Here is a 27,231-nt window from a genome sequence, read left to right as displayed (position 1 = left end):
AAGTGGTGCTTGGCAGCAGACAGCTCCTTCCGTCTGCCATGTTTCTCGACTCAGCCAGTGCGAAGTTCTTATCTGTTTCGCTCACGTGCTCCCTGTGGGAAAAGGTCTCAACCGCCTTCTTGAGGACGGCAGCCCATCTTCTCGGTACCCTGCGGCCCTGGGCATAATGTTTGCTCACGTCTCTCTCCCACTAGCATGCAAGCTCCACGAGGCAGAGGAATGTTTTTGAATGAATAACTTTTACAAACTAGCAGAGGGTTGATTTCCTCAGTGGAATATTTAACTGCATGACTCACCAAGTTACTGAAGCCAATTACATTCAGAGCTTGTTTCAAAACAGCAAATTTCTCCCTGTTCAGGGAACGCTCTGCTGTTGATGTATCTTCTCTAAGGGTCTGGTGCAAATACCTGTGAGGAGGAAACCACACAGTTTTATGGCTTGGCTCGTCAACAAACCCCAGTGGTGAAGTCACTTCAGCCCTGTCTGGTCTCCAGAATAATGGACATCACCTGGACACTGTGTCCCTGTGTTATTTATACGGCTTTGGTCCGTAAGAGCACATGCTGTTTCCGGAAGGAAGAAAGGAAGGTTCTTGTTGTACCAGAACGTATTTACACTGTTTCCCTTGGTTCTCACTTGAGTGGCTCCCCTCCTCAGAGAAGGTCATGAATACTCTGTGTATTTCATATAGAAATCTAGCTGATTCTACCTTATGCTTTGTAATTCGTATTTGTAGTCAAGATTTTAAATTGAGAGCAATCTACGATTTCTTCTCGTCAATATCTTTTAACTACAAGGTGGATGATTAATTCATGGATTTATTCCTTTCGTTCAAAAAGAACAAAAAGGACTAAAGAAGTTGACCATGTTAGTTGGTCAGTCGTGTCTGACTCTTTTCGACCCCAAGGACTGTAGCCCGCCAGGCTCCTCTGTCCATGGGACTCTCCAGGCAAGAACACTGGAGTGAGTTGTCATTTCCTTCTCCAGGGGCTCTTCCCGACCCAGGGATCGAACCCAGTCCTCCCACATTGCAAGCAGACTCTTTACCGTCTGAGCCACCTGGATAGCCCTAAGCACAAAGGAATCGCCTACCAAATACACAATACTAACACTTCGGGATACAAACAGCTTATCCCTGGAGGCTCAAGAACAAACACAGTGTGTCCACAGACAGAGACAAGAGAAAAAGCGCGGCTGTGATGCAGCATGGAAGCAGAACAACAGAGAAGGCCTTGGCCTGTTTGCAGGAGTGCAGAAAGGGAACCAGGGGGAAAGGCTGTGGGCCAGGATGAGGCTTCGGTTTCAAGAGCTGACGTTTGAGTAAGGATCGCCCAGGCAAATCCGAGATCCAAGGTGATCCTCGGAAGAACTGGCACTACGTGCAAAGGCACACAGGCAGGATCACATGTGGTGTGTGTATGTTGGAAACTTGCACAGGTCCGCACAGTCGGAGCCTCTGGCGAGAGGGGCCGAGGGTGATGAGGCCAGACAAGGAGCCAGAGCCCTGTGCGTCCTGCAGAAGTTTCCGTGGTGGCGTGGAAGTGGTGGCTGTCCCCAGGGTCTTGAAGCAAAGAAAGATTGGCGGTGCAGGAGGGATTTCCCTGCAGCCCAATGAGGTGGCCTGGAATTAGCCCTTAGCAGTTGCAGTAGTTCAGTCGCTCAGTCATGTGTGACTCTTTGTGACCCCATGGGCTGTAGCCCGCCAGGCTCTTCTGTCCATGGGATTCTCCAGGCAAGAATGCTGGAGTGAGTTGCCATTCCCTTCTCCAGGGGATCTTCCCAACCTGGATCTCCTGCATTGCAGGCAGATTCTTTACTGACTGAGCTATGAGGAAGGCCTGGGAAGAGATGAGGCAAAGAAATGAGCCGGCAGGTCTAGGGAGAGACTAACAGTGAAGAGAAGCAAAGGAGATGGAGAGGCAGGTGGGCGAGAGGAGGGCTGGCTGTTCACAGGGTCCGTGGTGGGTGGGAGGAGAGGCGTCAATGACGCTTTGTAAGTTTCCGTCTGGGGAAGCAGGGTGGAGCAGGCCTCATTCAATCAAGGGGGGGCTTCTCAAGAGAAGGAGTGCGTTCTTGAGAGAGAAAGACAGAGTTTATCATAGCTGTGTTTGTTCACTTCGAACTACTTGCTAGAAATTCATGTGGTGTTCCAGGAAATAATCGGCTATAAGGGTCTGAAGTTCAGAAAAGTCCAGAAAATAAGCCCTGGAAGTCACCAACACGAAGACAGCTAAAATCACAGGAGTGGATAAGCGCCCTGTAAAGAAGACGCCCACATTTTACGGATGAAGACAGAGCTGATGGAGAGGAGACTGTAGGGGCAAGGAGTGGGGGAGATGGCAGGCAGGTGCAGACTCTGTCGGTGTGGACGAGGGGTCTGAAAGGCCTTCTTTGCCCTTGACCTTGGCTGGGATGGGGGTCAACGTGAAACAGCCCACCAGATGGGGTGGGGAGTGGGGAGACCTCGGGAGGCTTTTACAGTGAGGCAGAAGCACGTTAAGACTGGAGGAGACGCAAAGACGGAGAAGGAGGTGGAGGAGGAAGGAGAGGGTTTGGACTCGGAGCCCCTCGGCCCAGTGGAAGGACGCTGCCTTCCCCACATTTGGGTTGAGCAATGAATACCGTCCGGTCACCGGACATCTCAGGGAGTAGAGGGACCTGCTCATGGCCTCAGTTTCTCTAGGACGGAACGTAGTTGAGGTTTAGATGATGAGGGAAAGTGGACTTGAGGAATGGACTGAGCATCTGAGCCACTGGCTGTGGACGAGGGACACTGTGGTCAAGCAGAGCTTCCCAGGTGGTGCTGGTGGTAAAGAACCCACCTGCCAGTGCAGGACACACAGGAGAGGCAGGCTCGACCCCTGGGTCGGGAAGATCCCCTGAGGAGGGAACGGCAGCCCACTCCAGTATTCTTGCCTGGGAAACCCATGGACAGAGGAGCCTGATGGGCTACAGTTCACAGGGCCACAGAGAGTCAGATACGACTGAAGTGACTCAGCAGGCATGGAGCCGAGCAGGGAGACACGGGAGGTTTAGTGAAGCAGCTGAGGACCCCGGGGAGCTGCTGGCCAGCTTCAGCGGGGCTCTCTCTTTCTCCGAGGATAGGCGAGCTGGGGGTTGGGGCCTTGGACCAAAAGGAAAAGGTCACGGACAACCGTGTTAGCAAGGGGTTGAGTTAGGATGGTCGGAGCCGTCTGGCCTAAAATTCACAAAATTCTCGGAAGCTGTAACCAGTCTTAACTCTCCCTGTTCTTGCAGAAGTTTTCCATCCATCTTTGCTGGTGTCATCTTTTCTTTTCTGCTTGTAACATAGGCTAGAATTCCATTCAGAGTGGTTACTTGACATCTCGTAAAGGGCAGTTAGCTCTCATTAACATTACAGAGTCAAATGTGCAAAACACCAGGGTTCCTTTCCACATTCTTGCAAGTTAATCAGCTAATAAACTCCACCTATGGAGAATTCAAATATTTCTTTAAACCTCAGCATCTCCCACTTTGTGTGTCTTTATGGTGGGAATTTACAGCAGCTCTGACCTACTCCATGAAGCAGTTAAATTCTGGGCAGAAGGAACCGCTGGAGTTAATCTGGGTAATTTAGACAGGGCTATTAAGCCTGTAATGGCTCCTGAGAAACCAGATCAAAATTGGGGGTTTTCCAGGGCAGCTGACTGATGGCAGGAATGATGCTTGAGGACTGTTTGCGTTTTCCTCGATAATCAGAAAACTTGTTGGTATGAGTACGACGCAAAAAAAAAAAAAAAAAAAAAAACCAAAAAACTAGATCTCAATGTCTTCTATACAAACTTTATAATCCTTCTGCTTTTCAGTAAGGCCAAAGTTGATTTCACTAGAAATATAGATCTTTACTTAACAGCCAAACTCTATCTTAAAATGGGAAGGTTAGTATCAGGAAAATAAAAAAAAATTAAGTCTACATTTTAGACATTAAAAGTACTTTTTTTCCCTTTGAAATCATTTAATAATGAAACCACACATAGGGCAGGAGTTTCAGCAAGCTCCAGGAGATGGTGATGGACAGGGAAGCCTGGTGTGCTGCAGTCCATGGGGTCGCAAAAGAGTCGGCATGACTAAGTGAACAACAACGTCACATAGGACAGAAAAATCCTAGAAAAATACGCCTGGTAAAACACTGCAACCAAGAACACAGCAGAGCTCTATCTGACCCTTTCTGATGACATTTTAAACTTTTATTATCTATAAGATGGAATAAAAGTAGGTTAAACGAGAAATTAGAAAAATTCATTTCTCCTTCCTGATGACTTTATGTTAATTAAATAAGACACTATGTGTGATCTGCTTTCTAAACTCAGATTGCAATGTACACACAGAATAGGAGCATTTGCTGGAAAAAAAAATGTATCTTGCATATGTGGAGGGCTTTCTCAGTGTGCTTGGTCATTAATGAAGCTCTAACAAGATATATAACTAAGTCAAACGAAATAAGGAACATTTTGAGAAATTACAACACACGCTATTAACCATGTAGAATATTTTAAACTGTAAAATATACTTGTCTGTTTGCCGATAGATAAACGTAATAAACAGATAAAGAGATCATAATTTTCACTTCCTGATCATTTTTCCCCCAGTGTGAATCACTTGAAGATTAACAATCACATGTGTGTTTCCATGTGGTTTTAACACTTGAAAAGAGGTAAGAATGACTGTGGGCCACGGTTGGCTGATGTCCCTGTAGACGAGCCACACTCCGTCGATGCTTTCCCCCCCGTCTCAACACCGTGGTTGAGACCCACCCGGACGAATCTGCGCAAGTGTTTCATCTGGTAGCTTCGGACTCTGTCACCTATTCATTGACGGTTCCACATGTCAACTACATGTTGGCACGTGCCAAGAGGCTTTGTCAGCAACTGGACAGCGACAACCAGGAGGGCATTTGCCACCTGCCTCTGCGGAGATCGGACCCTGTACTGCTGCAGCTGCGGACCTTCGACACCCCCGCGGGGAATTCAGGGTGGAGAGGGAGGCACTCTGCACTCCAGGGAAACTGGTGGAAGGCATCTTCAGATGGATAGATGTTTTCGGGAACTGATTTCGTGATCCCAATCCCCGCATATCTCCTCAGATGTTGAAGCGCGCTGAATCCCTTTGTGGTGACATCAGCTCCTCGTGACTAGCAGAAAAGCTTTGGTAAAGTAGGCACTTGATTGCATCGAGCTCCCCCTGCACCGAAATCTCATATATGGACCTTCCCCAGTGCCTCTCTGGAGCAGCCTCTCAGAGCGAGCTGTGGTGCTCTCTCCCCAGCGGCAGTCCCCATTTTGCTCCAAATAATAACTCGTAGCTCACTCGGTGCATCGGTTTTAGCTGGCACACAATTCCCGGTTTTCAGATCTTGGAATATCAGCCTTCAGGGTCTCCCATGACATCTTTTATGTCTTGAAAACCATGTTCTGACAGCTCAAAGAGCCTGCTTTTACCATCTCCTCCTAGCTCGTACAGAACTCGGGACAGTAACACTTGGCAACACGGAGACGTGTGGTCAGAAACATCAGCAACGTGTCATTTGTGGAACCAGGAACCGCTGCTGTCTTATTTTCAGAAAGTCGACAGATCGGGGATGCTCCAGGTGTTGCTCCCCACAGAGCAGAAGATGGTAACATGGAGGCTGGACCGTGTTAACAATAGGTGGGTTGATAACTGCTTGATTAATTGGACTCAAAAGGAAAGGCAGTGAGAACTGAAAACACGTGTCAGACACTTCCCTGGAGGCTCCGGAAGCACTTCCATTCGTCTTCAGATTGATCCTGAAAGGCAAAGCTATCGCTGTGCCCATTTGTGATTTGAGGGAAGTGAAGCGCGTTTACGATGTGCAAGCCAGCACCTGGCCGCCGGACAGCACCCTCTGTGCCTGTGCCGACCCCTCTCTCGGCTCTCCTCTGAGGGGCTGGGAGGAGAGGGGAGGCTGAGCAGCACCACAAGGCACCTTCCTCAAGTTACAAAGTGGCTTAAAAACGTGGGGGAAGGAAAACGAGACGTGGAATTACTATTATACATGGATGGGTTTTAAACAGAATGCAAAGTCTCACGAGGTTTTAAGATTCCATAGGATGGTTTATGATTACTCGATTCTGTCTCAACTCTATACATGTATTACAGGCACACGATGGAGTAGCTGAGCAGGACCCCACGGGACCTTCCAGGGACAGACGCCCCTGAACCTGCCTCTTGTTTGTGGGCAAGTCTTCCCCAAATTCCAAAGAATAAACTTAATCAGAGAAATGAGAAAATGCAGGAACAGAGGAAAACAGTCAAGTAAGACAAAATTATGATAGCTTGATCGCTTTGCAAAGAGCGCCTAAGAACTGATGTCTTCGAACTGTGGTGCTGGAGAAGACTCTTGAGAGGCCCTTGGACAGCAAAGATCAAACCAGGCAATCTTAAAGGAAATCAACCCCGAATAATTATTGGGATGACTGATGCTAGAGTTGAAGCTCCAGTATTTTGATCACCTGATGTGAAGAGTGGACTCATTGGAAAAGACCGTGATGCTGGGAAAGATTGAGGGCAGGAGGAGAAGGGGGCAACAGGGGATGAGATGGCTGGATGGGATCACCGACTCAACGGACGTGAGTTTGAGCTACTCCAGCAGATAGTGAAGGACAAGGAAGTCTGGCATGCTGCAGTCCATGGGATTGAGAAGAGTTGGTTGGACACGACTTAGCAACTGAACACAATAATCATTAAACAATGATTAATGATTAAACAAAGCCAAGGACCTTTAGTTCCTCCTCAAGAGCTATAGAGACTATTCTTTAGCCATGTCCTTGAGCTGTTTTGCAGATACTGAAACCCCCACCGGTTGGGAGAAGTAAACTATATTCTGCCCTCAACAGCTATATTCTATTCTATATATAGACCCCAGACGGGCTGGAACCAGAAGGTTGCTGATGTTGGCTCTTGCTTGCTTCACCACCAACCAATCAGAAGACTGTCTGTGAGCTGATCACACACTCTGCAGCCCTGTAGCTCATTCAGTCTTCAAAGGCTGATCCCTGGCAGTCACTGGGGAATTTGGATCTAGTGAGCTTTAGCTGCCTGGACGCTAATGGAATATAGCAATGCCTATCTCAGTCACGTGCCTGCGACTGGATGAACTCATTTATTAGTTCCAGAAAAGAGTTCTGTTTGTTTGGGGTAGGTTCCTTGGGTATCTCCCCTCTCCGTTGTTGCTTTTTATATAAAGCATGATGGTGATTTATTCTGAACAACTAAGTTTATAAATCTCATTTTTAAAGACCAGGATGAGAAAAGCATATCTGTACCAAAGAAACAAATGACTTTGTTTTCACTCGCATTAAAAATAATAGCAAACCAGGTGAATAGGTGTTACGGCTGGAAGGTACAAAATCCCACTCGGCTTTGAAAACCTTTTCTTGAAGGTTTTCATTACAAGTTAAATTTAAGATAAGCCACTAACAAGAAATGTTGACTTGTGCTATTTCTAATCACCTGTTTCCTCGTTCCGACCTGTTGACTGTCATGACAACGAACAGTATTCCAGGAACGTGTCTTCTAAGGCGGGTCAAAAATCTTGTTTGTGTCTGTGGTGTGTAAACGCCTGTGAGTGTGTGAGTGAAGGGTGTGTATGTGTGTGTATTGATAACTTATGCTTTGCCATAAAGGAACACAGATTCTGGAAGACATTTCCTATGGGTAGAGGGGCAAATGCAAATCGATAATCCCCCGGTATATGGCACCACTGAGACAAGGGGGACGGAATTCAAGGTGGCAGTGGTTTGATCCGAGTATCAGACAATGACCTTTTGCAGAAGAAGCAGAACTTCAAGGGCGTGATACCCCCTGGGGCACCTGCACCTCCTTTCTCAGAGCCCAGCCCGACACAGCGCACCGTAACCTTGCAGCTGGTGGATGAACGAGTCCTGCAGATGTGATGTGCGGCGCTGCCCATCAGTCAGCCAAGGCACACTATACGCATCCGAGCTCTAAGACGCTGAACCTTAATAGTTATCCCCACAAAAACAGAAATGATGGTTATGGGAGATGACGGAGGTGTCAGCTAGCACGAGAGCCACATCATATATCAATGTATGAATGTATCAAACCAGCACATTGTCCAGCGTCAACCTACACGGTGGCGCCAGTCTCTCAGCCGTGCCTGGCTCCTTGCAGCCCCATGCACTGTAGCCTGCCAGGCTCCTCTGTCCATGGGATTCTCCAGCCAAGAACACTGGAGTGGACTGCCACTTCCTTCTCCAGGGGACTTTCCTGACCGAGGGATCGGACCCGGGTCTCCTACCCTTCAGGCAGACTCTTCACTGCCTGAGCCACCAGGGAAGCCCAAGCTCACCACACAATGCTGTATGTCAATTACATCTCAAAAATTAACTGACTTGATTTAAAAGCACAAGAACAAACAGAAGCAGCCACCCTGGCCGTGCTCATCAGAGCTCCTGGTTCTGCAGACGGGGGACGGCTCTTCTGCGCCTGCAGGGGTGCCCAGCACACACACCTCCAGTGGAAACACTGTAACGCGGGTCCCTCCTTCAGACCACGTGCCTGCCCCTTCGCCGGGTCTGGGCTCACAGACCACAGAAGGTGTTTGATCTGCCGCATAAACAACAGAAGAACAATGTCTTCTGACCGTGGGCAAAGTTGCCTTCTACTTGGGGAAGTTTAATATGTAAGCAGAAACCAGATAAGGCCCAAACCAGACAGTCGGCATCAACAAAGACAGCCCTGTTTACCAGCTGATGGAGGAAGACGGCAGCGCGTTCCTTCCTGCTCACCCACCCCCACCCCACTCCTCAAAGGAAATTCTTTTCTTGACTGTTTTAAAACTATCTGGAAAGTATTAACCAATTTTAAATCCCCCCTCCATGGAATATGAATTAGATTTTTTTTTTTATTAACCTCAGGTTCAGATCCGTAAATCTCCCCCAACGAAAATGTTAATATATTAGCCACAAACTGTTTTGTTTGGAGAGAGGAAACTCTGCCCGTGGTCCTAGGAGAAGAACAGAATCCGTTTAATAAATTACGCATTCAGAATGACTTTGGGTCTTGTGACATTCCCAGAATAGTTTGTCCATATTTTTCTCATCAGTCAGAATATTTCTGCAAAACATCTGGTGGGACAAACTCTAAACTCTCACCATCTTTCCAACGGCGGGGGTTGGGGGGGTGGTTGGTGCGTCTCATAAAGTCGTTTAGTTCTTGAACACGGAGGTGGAGGCACAAGAACAGAGCAGCTGCCTCCAGCACAAAGGGTCCAGGACATGGATCTGGGGGTCGAACCCCAGGCTGCACTCTGTCCCCAGCCCTGTGTCTGGAGGGGACTCCTTCCTGCCAGCAGAAGGGGCGTCCTTTCCTCCTCGCAGAGACATAGAGGACCAGCAGTGATTACAGGGATGACTCAGTGAAATGGGAAGAAAGGGAAGTTTTCGCTCAGAGCTGGTGTCAGGGTCTGGCCTTTATGGACCTGTTTAACTCGCCAAGGCCCGGGAGGGCTGCATCTGCTGGGTGGAGTAGGGGGCTTCCATACTTCCCCCAGGTCCAGGTCACAGCAGATCAGCTCAGGTTCTGCATGTGGGGAGGGGCAGCAGGTACGTCTGTATTCATCTGGCTTGCTTCAGGCTGAGCAGGTGCAGAAGTCCTCCTTGGGAAATCTCACCAAAAAGCTTTGTGTAGGGTCATACCCACAACACTGTGGTGAAGGATAACTCAGACCTATCCTGAGGTTTGAAGTCCTGCCTGAGGTTGACACCTGCATGGAAATGCCGGTCACCTGTACGTGTGCCAGAAGGTGACACTCCCGCTCATGACCGTGTAGGGACGGTTACTGCTGAGGCAGGGCTTCCAGTTCTGGGGCCCGCCGTGGACTCACACGGATGTTTGTGCAAGTGACCCATGTGACAGCGCAACGCTGCTGGCTGCTGTGGTTCAGTCGCTCAGTCGTGTCCAGCTCTTTGCGATCCCACAGACTGCAGCTCGCCAGGCTTCCCTGTCCTTCACCATCTCCCAGACTTTGCTCAAACTCATGTCCATCGAGTCGGTGATGCCCTCCAACCATCTCATCCTCTGTCGTCCCCTTCTCCTCCCGCCTTCACTCTTTCCCAGCATCAGCGTTTTCTCCAATCAGTCAGTTCTTCGCATTAGGTGGCCAAAGTATTGGAGCCTCAGCTTCAGCACCAGTCCTGCCAATGAATATTCAGGACTGATCTCCTTTAGGATGGACTGGTTGGATCTCCTTGCTGTCCACGGGAAGAGTCTTCTCCAGCACCACAATTCTAAAGCATCAGTTCTTTGGCATTAAGCCTTCCTTATGGTCCAACTCTCAAATCCATACGCGACCACTGTAAAACCACGCTGCTGCTGCTGCTAAGTCGCTTCAGTCGTGTCCGACTCTGTGCGACCCCATAGACGGCAGCCCACCAGGCTCCCCCGTCCCTGGGATTCTCCAGGCAAGAATGCTGGAGTGGGTTTGCCATTTCCTTCTCCAATGCATGAAAGTGAAAAGTCAAAGTCAAGTCGCTCAGTCATGTCCAACTCCTAGCAACCCCATGGACTGCAGCCCACCAGGCTCCTCCGTCCATGGGATTTTCCAGGCAAGAGGACTGGAGTGGGTTGCCATTTCCTTCTCCAGTGCATGAAAGTGAAAAGTGAAAGTGAAGTTGCTCAGTCGTGTCTGACTCTGAGCGACCCCATGGACTGCAGCCCACCAGGCTCCTCTGTCCATGGTATTCTCCAGGCAAGAGTACTGGAATGGGGTGCCAGTGCCTTCTCCATGTAAAAACCATAGCTTTGACTATAAGGACCTTTGTCAGCAAAGAGACCACCAAAGGTAAGTCTTTGAATCCCACCAGGGGGAGCATGCCAAGGAGCCGCCCCTCTGGACTGAAGAGCCTGGGTGTACAGGCGAGCCCCCCATCAGATCAACCTTCCCAAGTCTTACTGGCATCATGTCAATGCTCTGCTCAGCTGAAACTTTCCCCTAATAACAAAGCCTTGTGCCTATTTTCCAGCCTCCCCACAACACCGCTCTGCCCCCCAGCCCCTCACTCTGTCCTGTTCCTGGAGCCCCCACTGGAGCTGGCCGCCAGGCACCTTGACATTGACCATCTGCGCTCGGGAGCAGACACCCAGATTCTCTTCCAGCTGCACCCAGGTGCCCAGGAAGATTCATCGAACAAAAAGGCTGACCCTTCCAAAGGTGAGAGGGGTCTCCTCGCCTCACTGTCTTCTATCTCTTGAAGATGGAGATAGAAGTATCTTCTCCTTTTTACAGACCAGATCTGAAACATCAGCTTTTTCTTGGGTCTCGAGCCTGAGTGCTTTTGCCCTGGAGCTCAAGCCACTGCCTCTTCTGGGGCTTTAGCTCAGCCTTGGCAGTGCTGGGGACTTCTCAGCCTCCATATCTGTGTGAAATCAATCATGTATATATATGTGAGTTTCCCTGGGCTCAGCAATAAAGAATCCACTGCCGAAGCAGGAGACGCGGGTTTGATTCCTAGGGTGGGAAGATCTTCTGGAGAAGGAAATGGCAGCCCATTCCAGGATTTCTGCCTGGGGAATCCCGTGGACAGAGGAGCCTGGCAGGCTACAGTCCATGGGGTCGCAAAAGAGTCAGACACCACTCAGTGACAACACAACAAATATGTATATGTGTGTGTATATATGTGTATGTATGTATACACACACACGTATATGCATGTCTATTACACACACACACATATATAAATAATATACACAGAGAAATTTATTCTCCCCACTTTACTTATTCACACATTAACACACCTAAATAGTAAACAGTTTTCATTTAACATCTGCAACTTATAGGTCATCAATTTGACTCTTTTTGGATAGAGATCACGACACCCATGTTCCTGATGTAGATTCTGCTAAAGTCTCAATCAGTGCTGACTGGCAGACTGTTTCCACACACACCTGAACATTTCCAATGTGTCTCTGGGTTTTCAGATACCCCTGCTCGGCTCTGTTCATACCTCGTAGGTTTCCAACATGCCTGTGAGAGGCCATAGGTAACTGGTTGATACATAAGCAGTGAACAGAAACTCCACTTTTTTGTTTGATTAGAGCTTGGCAAAAGAAAGAGAAAAAGAGACGCCATAAAACTCAATCCTTCTTTCATCAGAAAAAAACAAACCAAAGAAAACCCCAGTGATGCTACAGTGAAGAGTTTCTTCGGGTAATGTTCTAGTGAAAAGGAGCTTAGGGTAAGGAACAAAGATGCAAGTACATGATCAGAGGTGATGCATCTGCTTTAAATTCTTTAAGGAAGGGCAGAAGGGAGGTTTGAGGAAATGGATGGGAGGGGAGAGGGAGAAAACAGAACATTTCTAAACAGGAGAAGAGTTCTCTTCATCAGTTTGCTGGCCTTTCTGGATAACGTAAGTAGACAAATAGCACCCTTTCTGGAAAGCAGTGCACATCCAGAGCAGGCAGAAAGACACCCAGCCCGTGGGCAGAAGCTCACTGCCCTGGCGTCAGAACAGCATCGAAGCTAGAAGGTCTCTGTCATGTGAATAAGAAACACCAGGCTCAGCCTTCCTTTTCAGCAAGCTGGGATTTTTGTAAAGAAGTTAAAATGAGTACGGTCAAAATATGCTACGTCCGTAACTTTCATGAAGATTTTTAAAATAAAGTTCAGGAAAATCTCAACCACGATACCTTATTAAAACACAGGTAATGCATTAAAAAGTAATCTTGCCCAAGGTTAAGTGTGCAACCAGAAGATTTCAGAAATGAAATATTAGAACTGCTTATCCCAGGAGAGGTTCATAAATTAAACTAAATATCCCAGTTTTTCTTTCTGATAAATATCAATTCTCATTGAAAAGCTAAATAAAATTGTTCACACACACAAACACTCCTGTACTCATAACTGACCCTAAGGATGTCGAGAAAAAGGGGATGGCAAACGAGCTGTCCAGTCCGAGCCCTACTATTCTATTGCACTTTTTTGCTCTTAGCTTTGAATATTTTCTAGCAAAATACTTCTGCTGAACCTGTCCTTGTGATTACAAATGTTCTACATATTTTCAATAAGAGAATATATTATATAAAAATACAGTATAATAGTCTAACACGGAATTTAAAAAGTCAGAGCCAAGATCATCTAAAGGGAAAATGGTTGGAATTCAGTCCTTAGCACTCAACATGAAATGCTAACATAGTCTCAGTTCAGTTCAAAACTTCTTAGAACTGCTCTGATATCTCCACCTGAATGCTAACCTTGAACTACTTATTAGTGACAACAAAACACCATTCCCGAAACAACCAAGTGCTTGGATTAAGTCCAGAAAAGTGATCGCTGTGAGCTCCCCAGTGTTGCACTGTGTTTTTAGGTCAAAATCCTTCTATGTGAGAAAAGAACATTTGCAGAAAAGGCCCAGGCATGTTGCCTAACTGCCATTATTCCCTGACACTTAAAAATTAACTGAAAGTCAAAAGTGCTGAAAACATTATTATTGAAGGTGCAAATGACGTGCTTTATCTCTTTATCTCCAGGTGCAATAGCCTAATTGTGACATGTCAATACGAGAAATCCAGGAAGTTACACAAGAATACTACAAAGCCACCGGTTATGCCGAGAGGTGTAGAATCAGTAAAAAAAAAAAAAAAAAAAGTTAAAAACTAGTTTTTCCAAAGATGGAGGCTGGAACCTTGAAAAACAGTAGGCGTGGCTGTTTTGGCCATCACATGTTCATCCATCTAGAACAACAGTTCACATTCCCCTTCAACCCTCCTCTCCAGCACTGAAGACATGAAATGATGCTGTGGCCCAGCAGAAATCAGGCCCCTCTTCTGCTATTACTACGACCATCACTGTAGAATCATTCTTTGTAGAAATAATTCGATAGTTTTCTAAACCAGTTCTACTCTTGAAAATGTTAATAAGTAACACTTTAAAGAGAAATATGATGAAGCGCAGATACGTCTTCCCTATCAGACTTACTTTAAATTTTCTTATGTACAAAACTGCACATTTCCTTAGAAATAAATTTAAATGGATTTGGGGTACTGTGGATTCTTTAAACATTCTGGAAACATTCTAAACATTCTCTGGTATCTTCTTTCTGCCCAATCTGCTGCTTCTAACAACTTTAGTTTTTATATTTCAGATGTGAAATACAAAGAGAGTTAACCCTTCAAGGAGTTAGCCCTAACTCTCAAGTTTTCTTGAAAATAAAAGGCTCTAAAACTAAGAAGATTTAAATCAGTAGGTCTTTCCTTCTGATTTGTTAGAAGACATACAACTTAAAATTGGGCGGGGGGGGGTGGGTGGGGGGGGTGGGCAGGGGTGGTAAGGCAGAATTGAATTACGGTTTCCCAGGTGGCTCAGTGGTAAAGAATCAGCCTGCCGATGCAGGAGATGCGTGTTCAATCCCTGGGTCAGGAAGATCCCTGGAGAAGGAAATGGCAACCCACTCTAGCATTTTTTGCCTTGGAAAGTCCATGGATACAGCAGCCTGGCGGGCTGCAGTCCATGGGATTGTAAAGGAGTCAGACACAACTGAGTGACTAAACAACAACAGAATTAACTTACACAAATTAACTAATAAAAGTTAGAAACCACAGTTGTCATTATTTGAAAACATGAGAGTGATCACGGCCTATTTCCCTGCAGTGATGAGTTTAGGAAAGCTCTATTTGAAAATCAGGTGGCATGGCCTCCTTCGTTCTTTCTTCTTTCTTTCTCGTTTTCCTCCCCTCTCCAGGAATGATGTTCCTGTCCCAAGCACAGCGGTAACAGAGAAGGTGGAAGACAAAGGAAAAAGCATCCAGGATTATGTTTCATCTGTTCTGTGCTTTGTTTTGCTTCCTCTGGCTTCTAACCTTAATCAGCTGATTTGCTCACAGCTCTAAATTTCCTTCTCACTTCCCACTAATCTCCGTCTTCAGATAAGAAATCTCTTCCTGCTGAAATTGAAAAGCTTCCACTAAATGGAATCAATCACACTATCAGCCAAAGAGAAATCAAGATCCATTTGAAAAGGTCAGATAAAAGTAGGACGTTTACAGTGTTGATGATGCTACATTTAAACAGCTGCACTGCATGCTTATAATGACCTAGTTCAGGAAATTGCTGTGAAGTTTAATGATATGTTACTAAGTTACTTTGCACTTCAGCAACCTCCATATATTGTGATGTGAGCCTAGTAAATAATATTCTGGTAGCTAAAGCAGAAATTTAAAGGCAACATTTTATCAACTGTAATTTAATTTGCCCAACATCTGATGCTAAAAGTGCAGTGCTTACGTTTGGACAACGGGTACTCATAAAAATGTCCATATACTTTTTCTTTGGGGGCCAAAAGTTCATTTCTTTCACTAGATGAACATTTTTATCATCACAGCAAATAAGCTGAGCTTTGTTTATGCATCAGTTTATTCTCTGTTATCTTCAGATGTTTGATTTAATACCAATAATGCTTTCTTAGGCTTCCCAGGTGGCATAGTGGTAAAGAACCCACCTGCCAATGTAGCAGACAAGGGTTCGATCCCTGGGTTGGGGAAGATCCCCTGGAGAAGGAAGTGGCAACCCTCTCCAGGATTCTTGCCCGCAGAATTCCACGGACAGAGGAGCCTGGCGGGCTCCAGTCCGTGGGGTCACAAGAGTTGGACTGGACTTAGTGACTAAACCACCACCAGTGGTTAATTACTAAGTCTGGGAGGCAAGCCAGTATTTGAAAAGGTGAATATTTTGGTGTTTTGAATCGTCAAATACCCCTTCATGTTTCAATCAACAATCGGTTTGATAAGAAGGTCTCAGTGTGCACTTCAATTAGCAACAGGATCAAATGTGAACAATTCTGAAAACGCACTTTCTCAGCCTACTGTCTAAGAGGCTTTATCATCTTGGGGATTCTTTAAACGTTAAAAAAAAAAAAAACCTCGTCTAAGGGAAGTGAAGTTCGAAGTAATGCAGACACTTAGAGGAATGTGCTTGTCACAGCAATTCTGTGATGCAAGACAAAGAAAAATTGTCAAATAATAGAGTTACTGTTCGAAACAATAATGAAGGATTAAAAAAAAAACACCCTCTAATCAAAGATGAGGTAAAACAAAGCACTTTTCATGAAATACAGGCCTCTTAGCCACACTGGTGTTCCTTGAAAGTGAGGAACTGATTATTCTACAGATTCAAAACACAGTCTATTTATGCCAGTTAGTCCACAAAACAGATTACTGCATTTATGCATAATTAAGCTGACTTCAAGATATGAAGGAAAATTCAACGTTAGTTGAACAAAATTAATTTGCTCTGAGACAAGGAAGAAAATACGTTTGTAGTACCCAGGGCAGTAAAACATGGTACGCCAATTTTGAATTAATTAGAACTTTCGTGGCTACAGTGAGCTTTTCATGTCAATATCTACAGGAAGGGGGTTTCAATTCAGTCAATGTTTGGGAGACATCTTTTAAGAAAATAAAAGGGCAAATGCATACGGCTGTCCATTTTCCGGCTCCTTCGTGTGTATCTGTGGCTCAGTCTTTCCAAGGGGCTCTTCTGAACACGGGATAGAATTCTTCTCTGCAGATGCTTTCCAAAGAGGGAGGGGCAGGGGGCCACTGTCTGTCCATCTTCGGGTCCCATCTCCTGCCACTGACCTCCAGTGACCTCCCCATTCTGGCTGCCGTGTTCCTGAAATGGGTTCACTCCTGCAGATCCCGCAGACCCACTTCTGCAGCCGACCCCCAGCCCAGAGCCCGTCCTCTGGGGAAGCTGTGTCTGTGCCGAGCATCTCCAGCCATGGCCCCCACCGAGGCCCCAGGACGGTCGTGCATCCTGGGAGGGGGCTCGAGGTTAGTAGAAGACACAGCCAGTGATCCTTCCTGGGAACAACTCTCTTCTGTGTAACGCAGGTCAAAATGTGAGTGCATGCCTGCTAAGTTGCTTCAGTCATGCCCGACTCTGCAATCCCATGGACCACAGCCCACCAGCCTCCTCCGTCCATGGGGTTCCCCAGGCAAGAGTACTGGAGTGGGTCGCCGTGCCCTCCTCCAGGGGATCTTCCCGACCAGAGACCGAACTGGCATCTCTTACGTCTCCTGCCTTGGCAGGTGGGTTCTTTACCCCTAGAGACACCTGGGAAGCCCTACAGATCAAAATACTTGAGTTCATTTCATTCTTAAAGAATTCACTGTGAAGAACACCTCGATACGCTATCAGATTTATACCCAGTAAACCTCAGCCTCTTTTGTACACCTCAACCTCTTGTACACCTCAGTCACGTGGAAATGTGTGTGTTTTGAGTGTTCAGGGTCTCTTTTTATTACGAATGCATTTTGCAAAGGTTATCAGCAAGAAATGATTTCCTGGTGAGGGTTTACAGGTAAGACATGTGGGTGATTTTACCAAGCCAGTGCATGGGATGGAAGGGGTGATTGAGAAATAGATCTGTCGTCACTGCAGGATGTTCTGTTTACCGTGAAATATTTAAACAGGTGGGAGAGTGCAGTATTCCAAGGACACGCTCTTCTGTACCCGGAGACACCCGGACACACACTCACACACACACACACGTGCATATTATACGTGACCCAACCACTTGTCAACAGCAGCATGGGGTCATTATGTGTCACGCCACCCAGAGCCTTCTATTGACATTGATGTTTCGAGCACTTATCTTCCTATCAAAGAGTTGGATTAATCTGTCAAAAAGCTAAAGCTCTGGACTAGCTGGCTCTGACAATATTCCCCAAATAAGTACAGAAGTGTTTAGAATCTTCCCAAATATTTAGCTACAATCAAATTTAGTAATATGCATTTCTTGGGTGCATATAAACATGTGTCCAGTCACACACACACATCAGCACGATCTATTCTACACACATAGATTGCTCATAAGTCTTAAACCTAAAACCACTATTCACTCTGGATTTGTAGTGAAGGAAGAGTCCCTTCATTTCTCCAAAAAGGCCATATTTTAAGCTGGTGCAAAAGTAATTGCGATTTTGCACTGCTGAACATTGCCATTTGATATTAGAATATATTATTAAATAAATGTGGCTGTGTTATGCATCATCTTAATGCACGTTTCTCACTTTATGTTTTTCTGGTGATGACTCATTACTTGTTGTTTATTTTATATTTATCCTAGACTATAGAAGTGATGTTAGACAAAAGCAAATTCAAGTGAGTTTTTTTATTCGAGTTCAAAATGGGTTGTTAAGCAGCAGAGACCACTCACAACATCAAGAACACATTTGGCCTGGGAACTGCTAACGAACGTACAATGGAACGGTGTTTTGAAAAGGAGATGAGAGCCTTGAAGATGAGGGGCGTGATGGCCAGCCATCAGAAGTTGACAACGGCCAGCTGAGAGCATCATCAAAGCTGGTCCTCTACACGAGAAGCTGCCCAAGAACTCACTGTCGACCACTCTGTGGTCTTTTGGCATTTGAAGCAAACTGGAAAAGAGAAAAGCTCGACTGGTGGGTGTCTCGGGAGCTGACTGGAAATCAAAAAAACTGTCGTTTTGAAGCATCATCTCTTATCCTATGTGACAACAGTGAACCATTCTCGAATGATTGTGATGTGCAATGAAAAGTGGATTTTATATGACAACCTGGCGACGGCCAGCTCAGTGGTTGGACAGAGAAGCAGCTCGAAAGCGCTTCCCAAAGCCAAACTTGCCCCCAAAGTGGTCCTGGTCACTGTCCGGTGGTCTGCTGCCAGTCTGATCCGCTAATTTTCTGAATCCTGGCAAAACCATCACATCTGAGAAGTATGCTCAGCAAATCGATGAGATGCACGGAAAACCTCAACGCTGGCATTGGTCAACAGAAAGGGCCCAATTCTCCGAGACAACGCCTGACTGCATGCGGCACAATCAGCGCTTCCAAAGTTGAACAAGCTGGGCTACAAAGCATTGCCTCGCCTGCCATCTTCACCTGACCTCTTGCCAACTGAATATCAGTCCTTCGAGCATTTCAACAACTTTTTGCAGGGAAAATGCCTCCACAACCAGCAGGAGGCAGAAAATGCTTTCCAAGAGTTCACCAAATCCCAGAGGACAGATTTTTATGCTACAGGAATAAGCAAACCTATTTGTTGTTGGTAAAAATATGTTCATTGTAATGGTTCCTAGTTTGATTAATAAAGATGTGTTTAAGCCGAGTTATAATGATTTAAAATCCATGGACCAAAACCACAATTGCTTTCGTACCAACCTAAATATATCAGTAGTGAAGAGCACCTCCTAAGTGCACATCTGGGACCGTGAGGACCAGATAAACTGAAAATCTAAGCAAGGAGCGCTCCTTGGCTCCCCAGAGGCAGCTGTGGTCTGAACCTCAGCGTTCACAGGGACTTTGGTTTCTTCTGTTAACCAGGGGACTGAGGTCCACGTGGGAAGGAGAATGTAGTTTTGGCCCTAGATGTCACACAAAGCCAGACAACCCAAAGGCTGCTACCTCAATGGAAGAAACGCCGTTAAAAAAAAAAAAAAAAAAAACTCGTCCACAGACACAGACAAGCAACACGGAAACACATCTGGGTGTATTCTGGGAGGGCAAGCTCACTCTACAGAAGTCACAACCACAGACAGACCTTTCTTGGTTTCAGGGGTTTACATGCAGGCTACAGGTGCCCTTAGGGCATTTTAACTAAGGAGTTAGCATTAGAATGGTCCTGGGTCTTAAAAGGCCCTGAGCATTGACCGCAGCCAGAGACGCTCTAGCCTGCAGTGGTCCTCAAGGTCTTGCCATCTGGGAAAGACCTGCTTTCGTGGAACACTATTTTTCCTACAGATTGGTCGGGGGTGGGGTGGCGTGGGGATTGGGGACGACTCAAATTCATTACATTTATTCAGTTCAGTTCGGTTCTGTAGCTCAGTCATGTCCGATTCTTCACATTTACTGGGTGCTTTATTTCTGTTATTATTACATCAGCTCCACCTGAGAGCAGCTGGCATTAGATCCTGGAGGCTGGGGACCGCTGCTCTACGGGGCTAACCCTTGACCCAGGACTCTCCCAGCTTGGCCACCAAGGGACACCGAGTCACACCAAGTCACACCCAAAGGACAAACACCGGGAGACATAAGCTTCCCTGAGCGGCTGCCAGCAGATGTAATAAACAGCAATACTAGAAGCTTGAGAGCTTCAGGTAACGCAATGATTGGTTACAGACAGTAAAGCAAGCACGTCGAAAACAATAAAAGAACTGCAAATATGAGAAAAGAACAAGCAGCAGCATTCAAGAAACGCAGATTTGACTGCAACTCTTAGAAACCGGGGAAAAGTCACTGAAGTCAAAACGCACGGTATGCCTTAAACATCCAATTAATAACGGCTCCGAAGGAGCATGTAAACCATGAGAAAGCAGAAGTTTCTAGAATGAAGCACAGAGAGACGCAGAGACGGAAAATGTAAAAGGAGTCGGGGAAGAGAGAGAAAATGAGAAAGAACAGCGTGAGAGGAGGGTCATTCACAGAGACGCCGGCCAAGAATTTTTCAAACTTGGGAAAATTTGTGCCTCTGATGGTTTGCAAATCAAAGTCTCAAGCAGAATAAACAAAACGAAACTTACATCTAGAATCAGTGGTATACAATTAGAAATCTCTATACACACCAGCACGCACACACACAACAATGTTTATCTTTTTTTATCCGTTTGATCTCACACCTATTTTGCACTGACGATGGTGCCAGGACCGGGAGGCATCAAGCTGCTTAAGTCAGGCTCCCAAGTCTTAGAATGCTTGCTTCTTTGGCAAAGAAAGCGATGCAGTCACGCAATATATATGACCCGCGATGCGCTCCACGGCAGAGACGCGCTCCACGGCAGAGACGCGCTCCACGGCAGAGACGCGCTCCACGGCAGAGATGCGCACAGGACATACTGGAGTTTAGCAATGAGAGGCTACACGTGGTCCTTGTCACCATGAAGGACCTTGGAAGGAGTCAGGCAAAGTGTCAAAGGATGGAGGTGCTTGAGACGAACTTTTAGAAAGAGGGTGTTTTCTGTGAAGAAGGAAGAGTATGAAGGCTTTGACTCACCCACTCCATTCATTCACCCACCCATTCATTCATTCAGACACTGGTTAATGCCCTTCTTCACTTGTCATCCACTGAACCCACTCAACCAGAATCTTGCCACCGGAGGACAGAAGAATTGGTGGGAACTGGGAGGAGAGCAGCTTCGGCAGGACTAGATAAGAGACGTGTGCACATGGCTGTTAGGCAGAGCAGAATGCCACAGAGCAATGATTTCAGATTTTTTTTTCCATCGTGAAAACTCTGAATATGAACCTGAAGGGATTTCAGTACACAAGACAGGTAAGACAGAGATGCTCAGATGCTCAGAGGAGGAGGAGAGTGTACAGGTGTGAGTGGGTATGAGAGTGTGTGTGTGTGGGTGTGCTCACAGGTGGAGCCTATGAGTCGTGTGAGTGGGTATAAGTGTGTGTGTGTTCACAGGTGGACCCTATGAGTCGTGTGAGTGGGTATGAGTGTGTGTGTGTGTGGGTGTGTTCACAGGTGGACCCTATGAGTCGTGTGAGCGGGTATAAGTGTGTGTGTGTGGGTGTGCTCACAGGTGGATCCTATGAGTCACAAGTCTGTGTTCTCAGGTCTGCATTTTGTTTACTAGGTCACGCTTATTCACAGAGATTTTATACTTCAGCAGTACTGTTAAAAGAGCCCCCTCTGGTTGTCTGTTTTACCTAAGTGGTTATGGCTGGTACGTATATGATCTTTTCATTTTTGCACATTCTTGGTTTGTAACTCAAAACACTACTGAAATGTATTATTAGCGGAAATACTGCTGCTGCTGCTAAGTCACTTCAGTCGTGCCCGACTCCGTGCGACCCCAAAGACGGCAGCCCACCAGGCTCCCCCGTCCCTGGGATTCTCCAGGCAAGAACACCAGAGTGGGTTGCCATTTCCTTCTCCAATGCAGGAAAGTGAAAAGTCAAAGTGAAGTCGCTCAGTCGTGTCCAACTCCTAGCGATCCCATGGACTGCAGCCCACCAGGCTCCTCCGTCCATGGGATTTTCCAGGCAAGAGTACTGGAGTGGAGTGCCATTGCCTTCTCCGGTATTAGTGGAAATACTGTGCCATCAATTAACTGAATTTTCTAGGTAAACCTTCATTTTACTTGTAAATAATACTAATTTTGTCTTATCCTTGATAATGTTTATTCTTTTTTATTTTCTTCCCTTATCACAATTATGATAACTTCTGGATCAATGCGATACTGAATCATTTTCACAACTAAATATAATGTGTACCTAGGCCTTGGGATAATATATTTCTTTTTCTTGAGAAAGAGTCCTTTTACTTATAATTAATAGAAAAAGATTTCAGACTTGAATACACAGTCTTTTTGGCACCTATAGAAATGGTCGTTTTATTCTTCTGTTTTTACTTATCAACGTGGTGGGCAGTACTAATAATTAAATTTCCTCATCCTGATCACTGAGTCTCTTTTAATGGATTTTAGCCTCTACTTGTTAATATTTCTTTTATGCTTATGTAACTAAAGTCCGATAGTTTATATTCATTTCTTTAGTTGATATACCTTTTGATATATTGCAGTATAGACATTCTGGATTTTAAATATTTTTTAAAAAGTTTGACAGTGAGACTAGCTGTAAAAGCGGAACAGAGAGAGCCAACAGATCATTCTTTAACGATCTGGGAATGGCAACAGTATGACGTTTTTACTTCAGATCTTTGCTTTTTATAAATAAATTTCACAAATAAAGTTAACATTCCCATCTATTCATTTCCTTCCTTACTAGACAGAAAGTTCAGTTCAGTTCAGTCGCTCAGTCGTGTCAGACTCTTTGCGACCCCATGAATCGCAGCACGCCAGGCCTCCCTGTCCATCACCAACTCCTGGAGTTCACTCAGACTCATGTCCATCGAGTCCGTGATGCCATCCAGCCATCTCATCCTCTGTCGTCCCCTTCTCCTCCTGCCCCCAATCCCTCCCAGCATCAGAGTCTTTTCCAATGAGTCAGCTCTTTGCAAGAGGTGGCCAAAGTACTGGAGTTTCAGCTTCAGCATCATTCCTTCCAAAGAAATCCCAGGGCTGATCTCCTTCACAATGGACTGGTTGGATCTCCTTGCAGTCCAAGGGACGCTCAAGAGTCTTCTCCAACACCACAGTTCAAAAGCATCAATTCTTCGGCGCTCAGCCTTCTTCACAGTCCAACTCTCACATCCATACATGACCACAGGAAAAACCATAGCCTTGACTAGACGGACCTTAGTCGGCAAAGTAATGTCTGCTTTTGAATATGTTATCTAGGTTGGTCATAACTTTTCTTCCAAGGAGCAAGCGTCTTTTAATTTCATGGCTGCAGTCACCATCTGCAATGATTTTGGAGCCCAGAAAAATAAAGTCTGACACTGTGAAGTGAAGAGGAACTAAAAAGCCTCTTGATGAAAGTCAAAGTGGAGAGTGAAAAAGTTGGCTTAAAGCTCAACATTCAGAAAACGAAGATCATGACATCCGGTCCCATCACTTCATGGGAAATAGATGGGGAAACAGTGGAAACAGTGTCAGACTTTATTAGACAGAAAAAGTATTATCAATTCTGTGTCAATGTTCTCAGTCTTTTTTTAAAAATTAAATTGTATCAATACATGTTTGTACCTATAAAATACGTAGTGTTGCTGTATTTAAAATTATATAAATATTATGTACATTATATGCCTCATTCAGCAAATTAACCCAACTTTAGATTTATAAGATCTATTATTACATAGAGTTTAGGTTCATTTATTGATACCGTTTTAAAAATCCTCCATCACGACCACAACCTGATTATTTTATTTCCTGAAGTAAAGTCATTTCTTTCCTACTTAGGTATCTGCATCTTTGAACAGTGCATTTTATGTCCAGGTCCACGATTTTTATGCACGTGTGTGGGGCTCCCTAAGCAATGCTTCTCCACCAGGATGACTGAGCACTGGGGTCTAATCACTCGTGGCTGTGGGCCATCCCACGGTGGGCAGGGGGTTCTGCTGTCCCACTGCCTCTGCTCACGAGCTGCCAGTGGCACCCTTCCCCAAGGGGCCAGAACCACAGACGTGCCCACATGCTGCCCAGAGCACCCTGTGGGGTAACACCCACCTGCCTTGGTACGTTACGCCCGTGGCCAACCTGAACAAACACTGCTCCCCAGAGCGGCCGTCCAGATCAAAACTCTTGTCAGGGGTGTGTCAGTGCGGAGCCCGTCCTATTATCTGTTTCATTTTACTGGTGCAAATATTTTCACTGTGAAATGGTACCCAATTATCCCTTCAGCTTTCATTTCCTTGATTACTTGTGAGAATATGCATCTTTTCACAGGACCATTGGAACTCTGGGGTTTCCTTTCTGCATAAGCTGCCTTCTGAAAAGGGAACAAAGAATTGTCTGCAATCGGTAATTTCTCTGATGCTTTAAGCAATCTTCTGTTCTTTGAAGCTTTGGAACTTCCTGGGCGTGCCTTCTTTCAGGGATGGAAATTATCCAGGATCCTTCTGGTTTTCATCTCATTTGATTTTTCATTTTTTGAAGAGTCAGTGTCAACGGATCCTTGTTTCTTTAGCGTCACGATCCTCTATCCTTTGTTTCTGCCACCAGGGATCAATATCAATAGTTTTCTAGGGGCCTTTTGTTCGCTTGTTTTGACTCCCCCATTTCGTTTCTAACTTTATTACTCGGTAGACAGAGAATAAACCCTGTACAATTTCCGAATTGGGGAATTTATTAAACTTTACTCTGTGGCCTAAGATGTGCTCAATTCTTTAATAAGTATACCACAGACGCCTGAAACACAGTGTTTACATGAAACGCGCAGACTTTGCTATAAGCTTTCATCTGCTTGCCCGATGCATCTCAGCTTGTCGTTTTACTTTAGGTTATTTCAGTTCAAAAGTAAATATAGCTTTAGGCTAATTCCTTTCCTATGAACTTTCACTTTACAGAACTGATTCATGTGGTCCTTCACATAACCTGCACCGTCTGTCCACATACATCCCTTTTACCTACCCAGGGATCAAACGCATGTCTCCTACACTGGGAGGAGGGTTCTTCACCACTGAGCCCCCTAGGAAGTCCACATATTATATATATATTATAAATACAGCTAATTTCTCCTGCTTTATATTTGAGCTGCAATGTGGCACTTACTCATCCAGAAAGCCATGTTTCTTGGATGCTAACACACTGGGTTGGCCGAAAAGCTCACTCAGGTTTTTCCATGTTTTGAATTAACGAACATTCTGGCCAACACACATAAGAAAAGGATGCCTTGGAGAGAAGTCGCTCAGTCATGTCTGAATCTTTGTGACCCCATGGACTGTAGCCTACCAGGCTCCTCCGTCCACGGGATTTTTCAGGCAAGAGTACTGAGGTGGGTTGCCATTTCCTTCTCCAGAGGATCTTCCCGACCCAGGCACTGAACCCAGGTCTCCCACATGGCAGGCAGATGCTTTATCGTCTGAGCCGCCAGGGAAGCCTCCTGATGCATGTAAAGGACTGAACAAAGAACAGTTGAAGAGGAGTTTGGGAAGGGCGTGCGGTAGGCTGGTGGACAGGGGGAGAGGGGTCGGTGAGGCAGGGCCCAGCAGGCCAGAGATCAAGTTTGTCTTTCCCTTCTCACTGGGAAGGAAACCCCACAGCCCTGAGCCACCTGATCCAGAGCACCCCCACCAGCTCTCGTCAGTCAGCAGCCCTGGCCTGTGCACTGGTGCGGCCGGAGTCAGAGATTCCTAGCAAAGTTTGTCGAGTTGCACTTGACCACCAGTTCCTGCAGCTCCTCACTCTCCCCTGACTCCGAATTCACACCAGTTTGAAGTGCAGCGAAGCGAAGCGAAAGTCACTCAGTCGTGTCCCACTCTTCTCGACCCCATGGACTATATAGTCCATGGAATTCTCCAGGCCAGAAAACTGGGGTGGGTAGCCTTTCCCTTCTCCAGGGGATCTTCCTGACCCAGGAATCGAACTGGGGTCTCCTGCATTGCAGGTGGACTCTTTTCCAGCTGAGCCACAAGAGAAGCCCAAGAATAATGGAGTGGGTAGCCTATCCCTTCTCCAGGGGATCTTCCTGATCCAAGAATCGAACTGGGGTCTCCTGCATTGCAGGTGGATTCTTTACCGACTGAGCCCCCAGGGAAGCCCACATCAGTCTGACCCACACTTCACGGCACCCTTTGGCCAGCTAGCACCATCCCAGGGGCTGGCGGGTACCAGGATGGAGGAGCAGCTGGGATCCCTGGCTGCAGGGACCCCCGCCTCCCCGCCTCGGGTGTTGGACAGCCTTCCTCTGGGTGCCCTGGTCTTTTGTGGCTTCTTTTCAAGTGTTTCCACAGAATCTTTCATCTGTTTCTAGAAATTAGGGTTTGAGAGGCAAGGACGTGAGGTGTCTAAGACAGGCTCCTGCACTCCTAGGATGTGCCTTCGGGTGTTATTCACCCAACCTCCTGTCAGGCTGGCTTGTGGATAAAGTGAGATGATACACATCAAGTTCTTAGCACGAGCAAATGTTGGTTATTCTGATTTTAATCATGCCTCCCACGTGCTTTTAGACTCCACTGTGGATTCACAAGAACAAACAGCCTTTGGTGAAAAGCGGTCCTTCTTACCACCGCCTGGAAGTTCATTTTAGATTTGTGCGTGCGCACACACACACACACGTTTCACTGTAGGATTGTACACAAATATCCACATCGTGTTGTCAGTCTCCAAACTCACCCCGTGATGGACACAGCGCACCTGTGGTGTGAACTGACAGAACCCACTTGGGGAGACAGGTGATCGAGAAAGAAGCATGCATTCCAAAATCTCACTGGGGTCATTGTCCTCTCTGAGAACTAAGTGCAGGTTTTTGGATTTAAATGTGTGTGTGTTTGTTTGTTTTTCCCTACCATAGCTCGTACAGAAAGGCAAAGACTCTGGAGCACACGGATGGATTTACTGGCGCAGGGAAAACGTGAACAGGAAGGTCTCCACGAGTGCGCAGGTTCTGCCCAGGGCTGCCCTTTCCCCCGTGTCTCAGTCTCAGCAACGCGATGCTCTCCGCGGAGGTGGGCTCCGTGGGCTGATGGGAGACCCCCGATTTCCCAGCCCTACAGCCCCCGCTGCCGCCGAGGGTTCCCCGCTCCCCCTTTCCATCCTTCACTTCTTCAGGAAGGCTGCGCGGACTTCCATCAAAAGATCCAAGTACGCGTCGATCACTGAAACAAGTCATTTATCACGGGGACC

At 46.3% G+C, this 27,231-nt stretch overlaps 1 protein-coding gene across 1 annotated transcript in view; it reads right to left on the bottom strand.

The window, feature by feature from the left end:
• MYO16 (myosin XVI) overlaps window positions 1-27,231 on the bottom strand; it is a 395,654-nt gene that overhangs the window by 203,296 nt on the left and 165,127 nt on the right. The window contains exon 16 of the mRNA XM_052650218.1: window positions 297-408. Within this exon, the coding sequence (XP_052506178.1) occupies window positions 297-408 (112 nt within the window). The remainder of the gene's footprint in view (window positions 1-296; window positions 409-27,231) is intronic.

This window comes from Budorcas taxicolor, chromosome 12 (genome assembly GCF_023091745.1).
Source record: "Budorcas taxicolor isolate Tak-1 chromosome 12, Takin1.1, whole genome shotgun sequence".
Taxonomy (NCBI): Eukaryota; Metazoa; Chordata; class Mammalia; order Artiodactyla; family Bovidae; genus Budorcas; species Budorcas taxicolor.
Note: the sequence above shows the minus strand (reverse complement) of the source record. Positions and strands in the feature narration are given on the sequence as shown.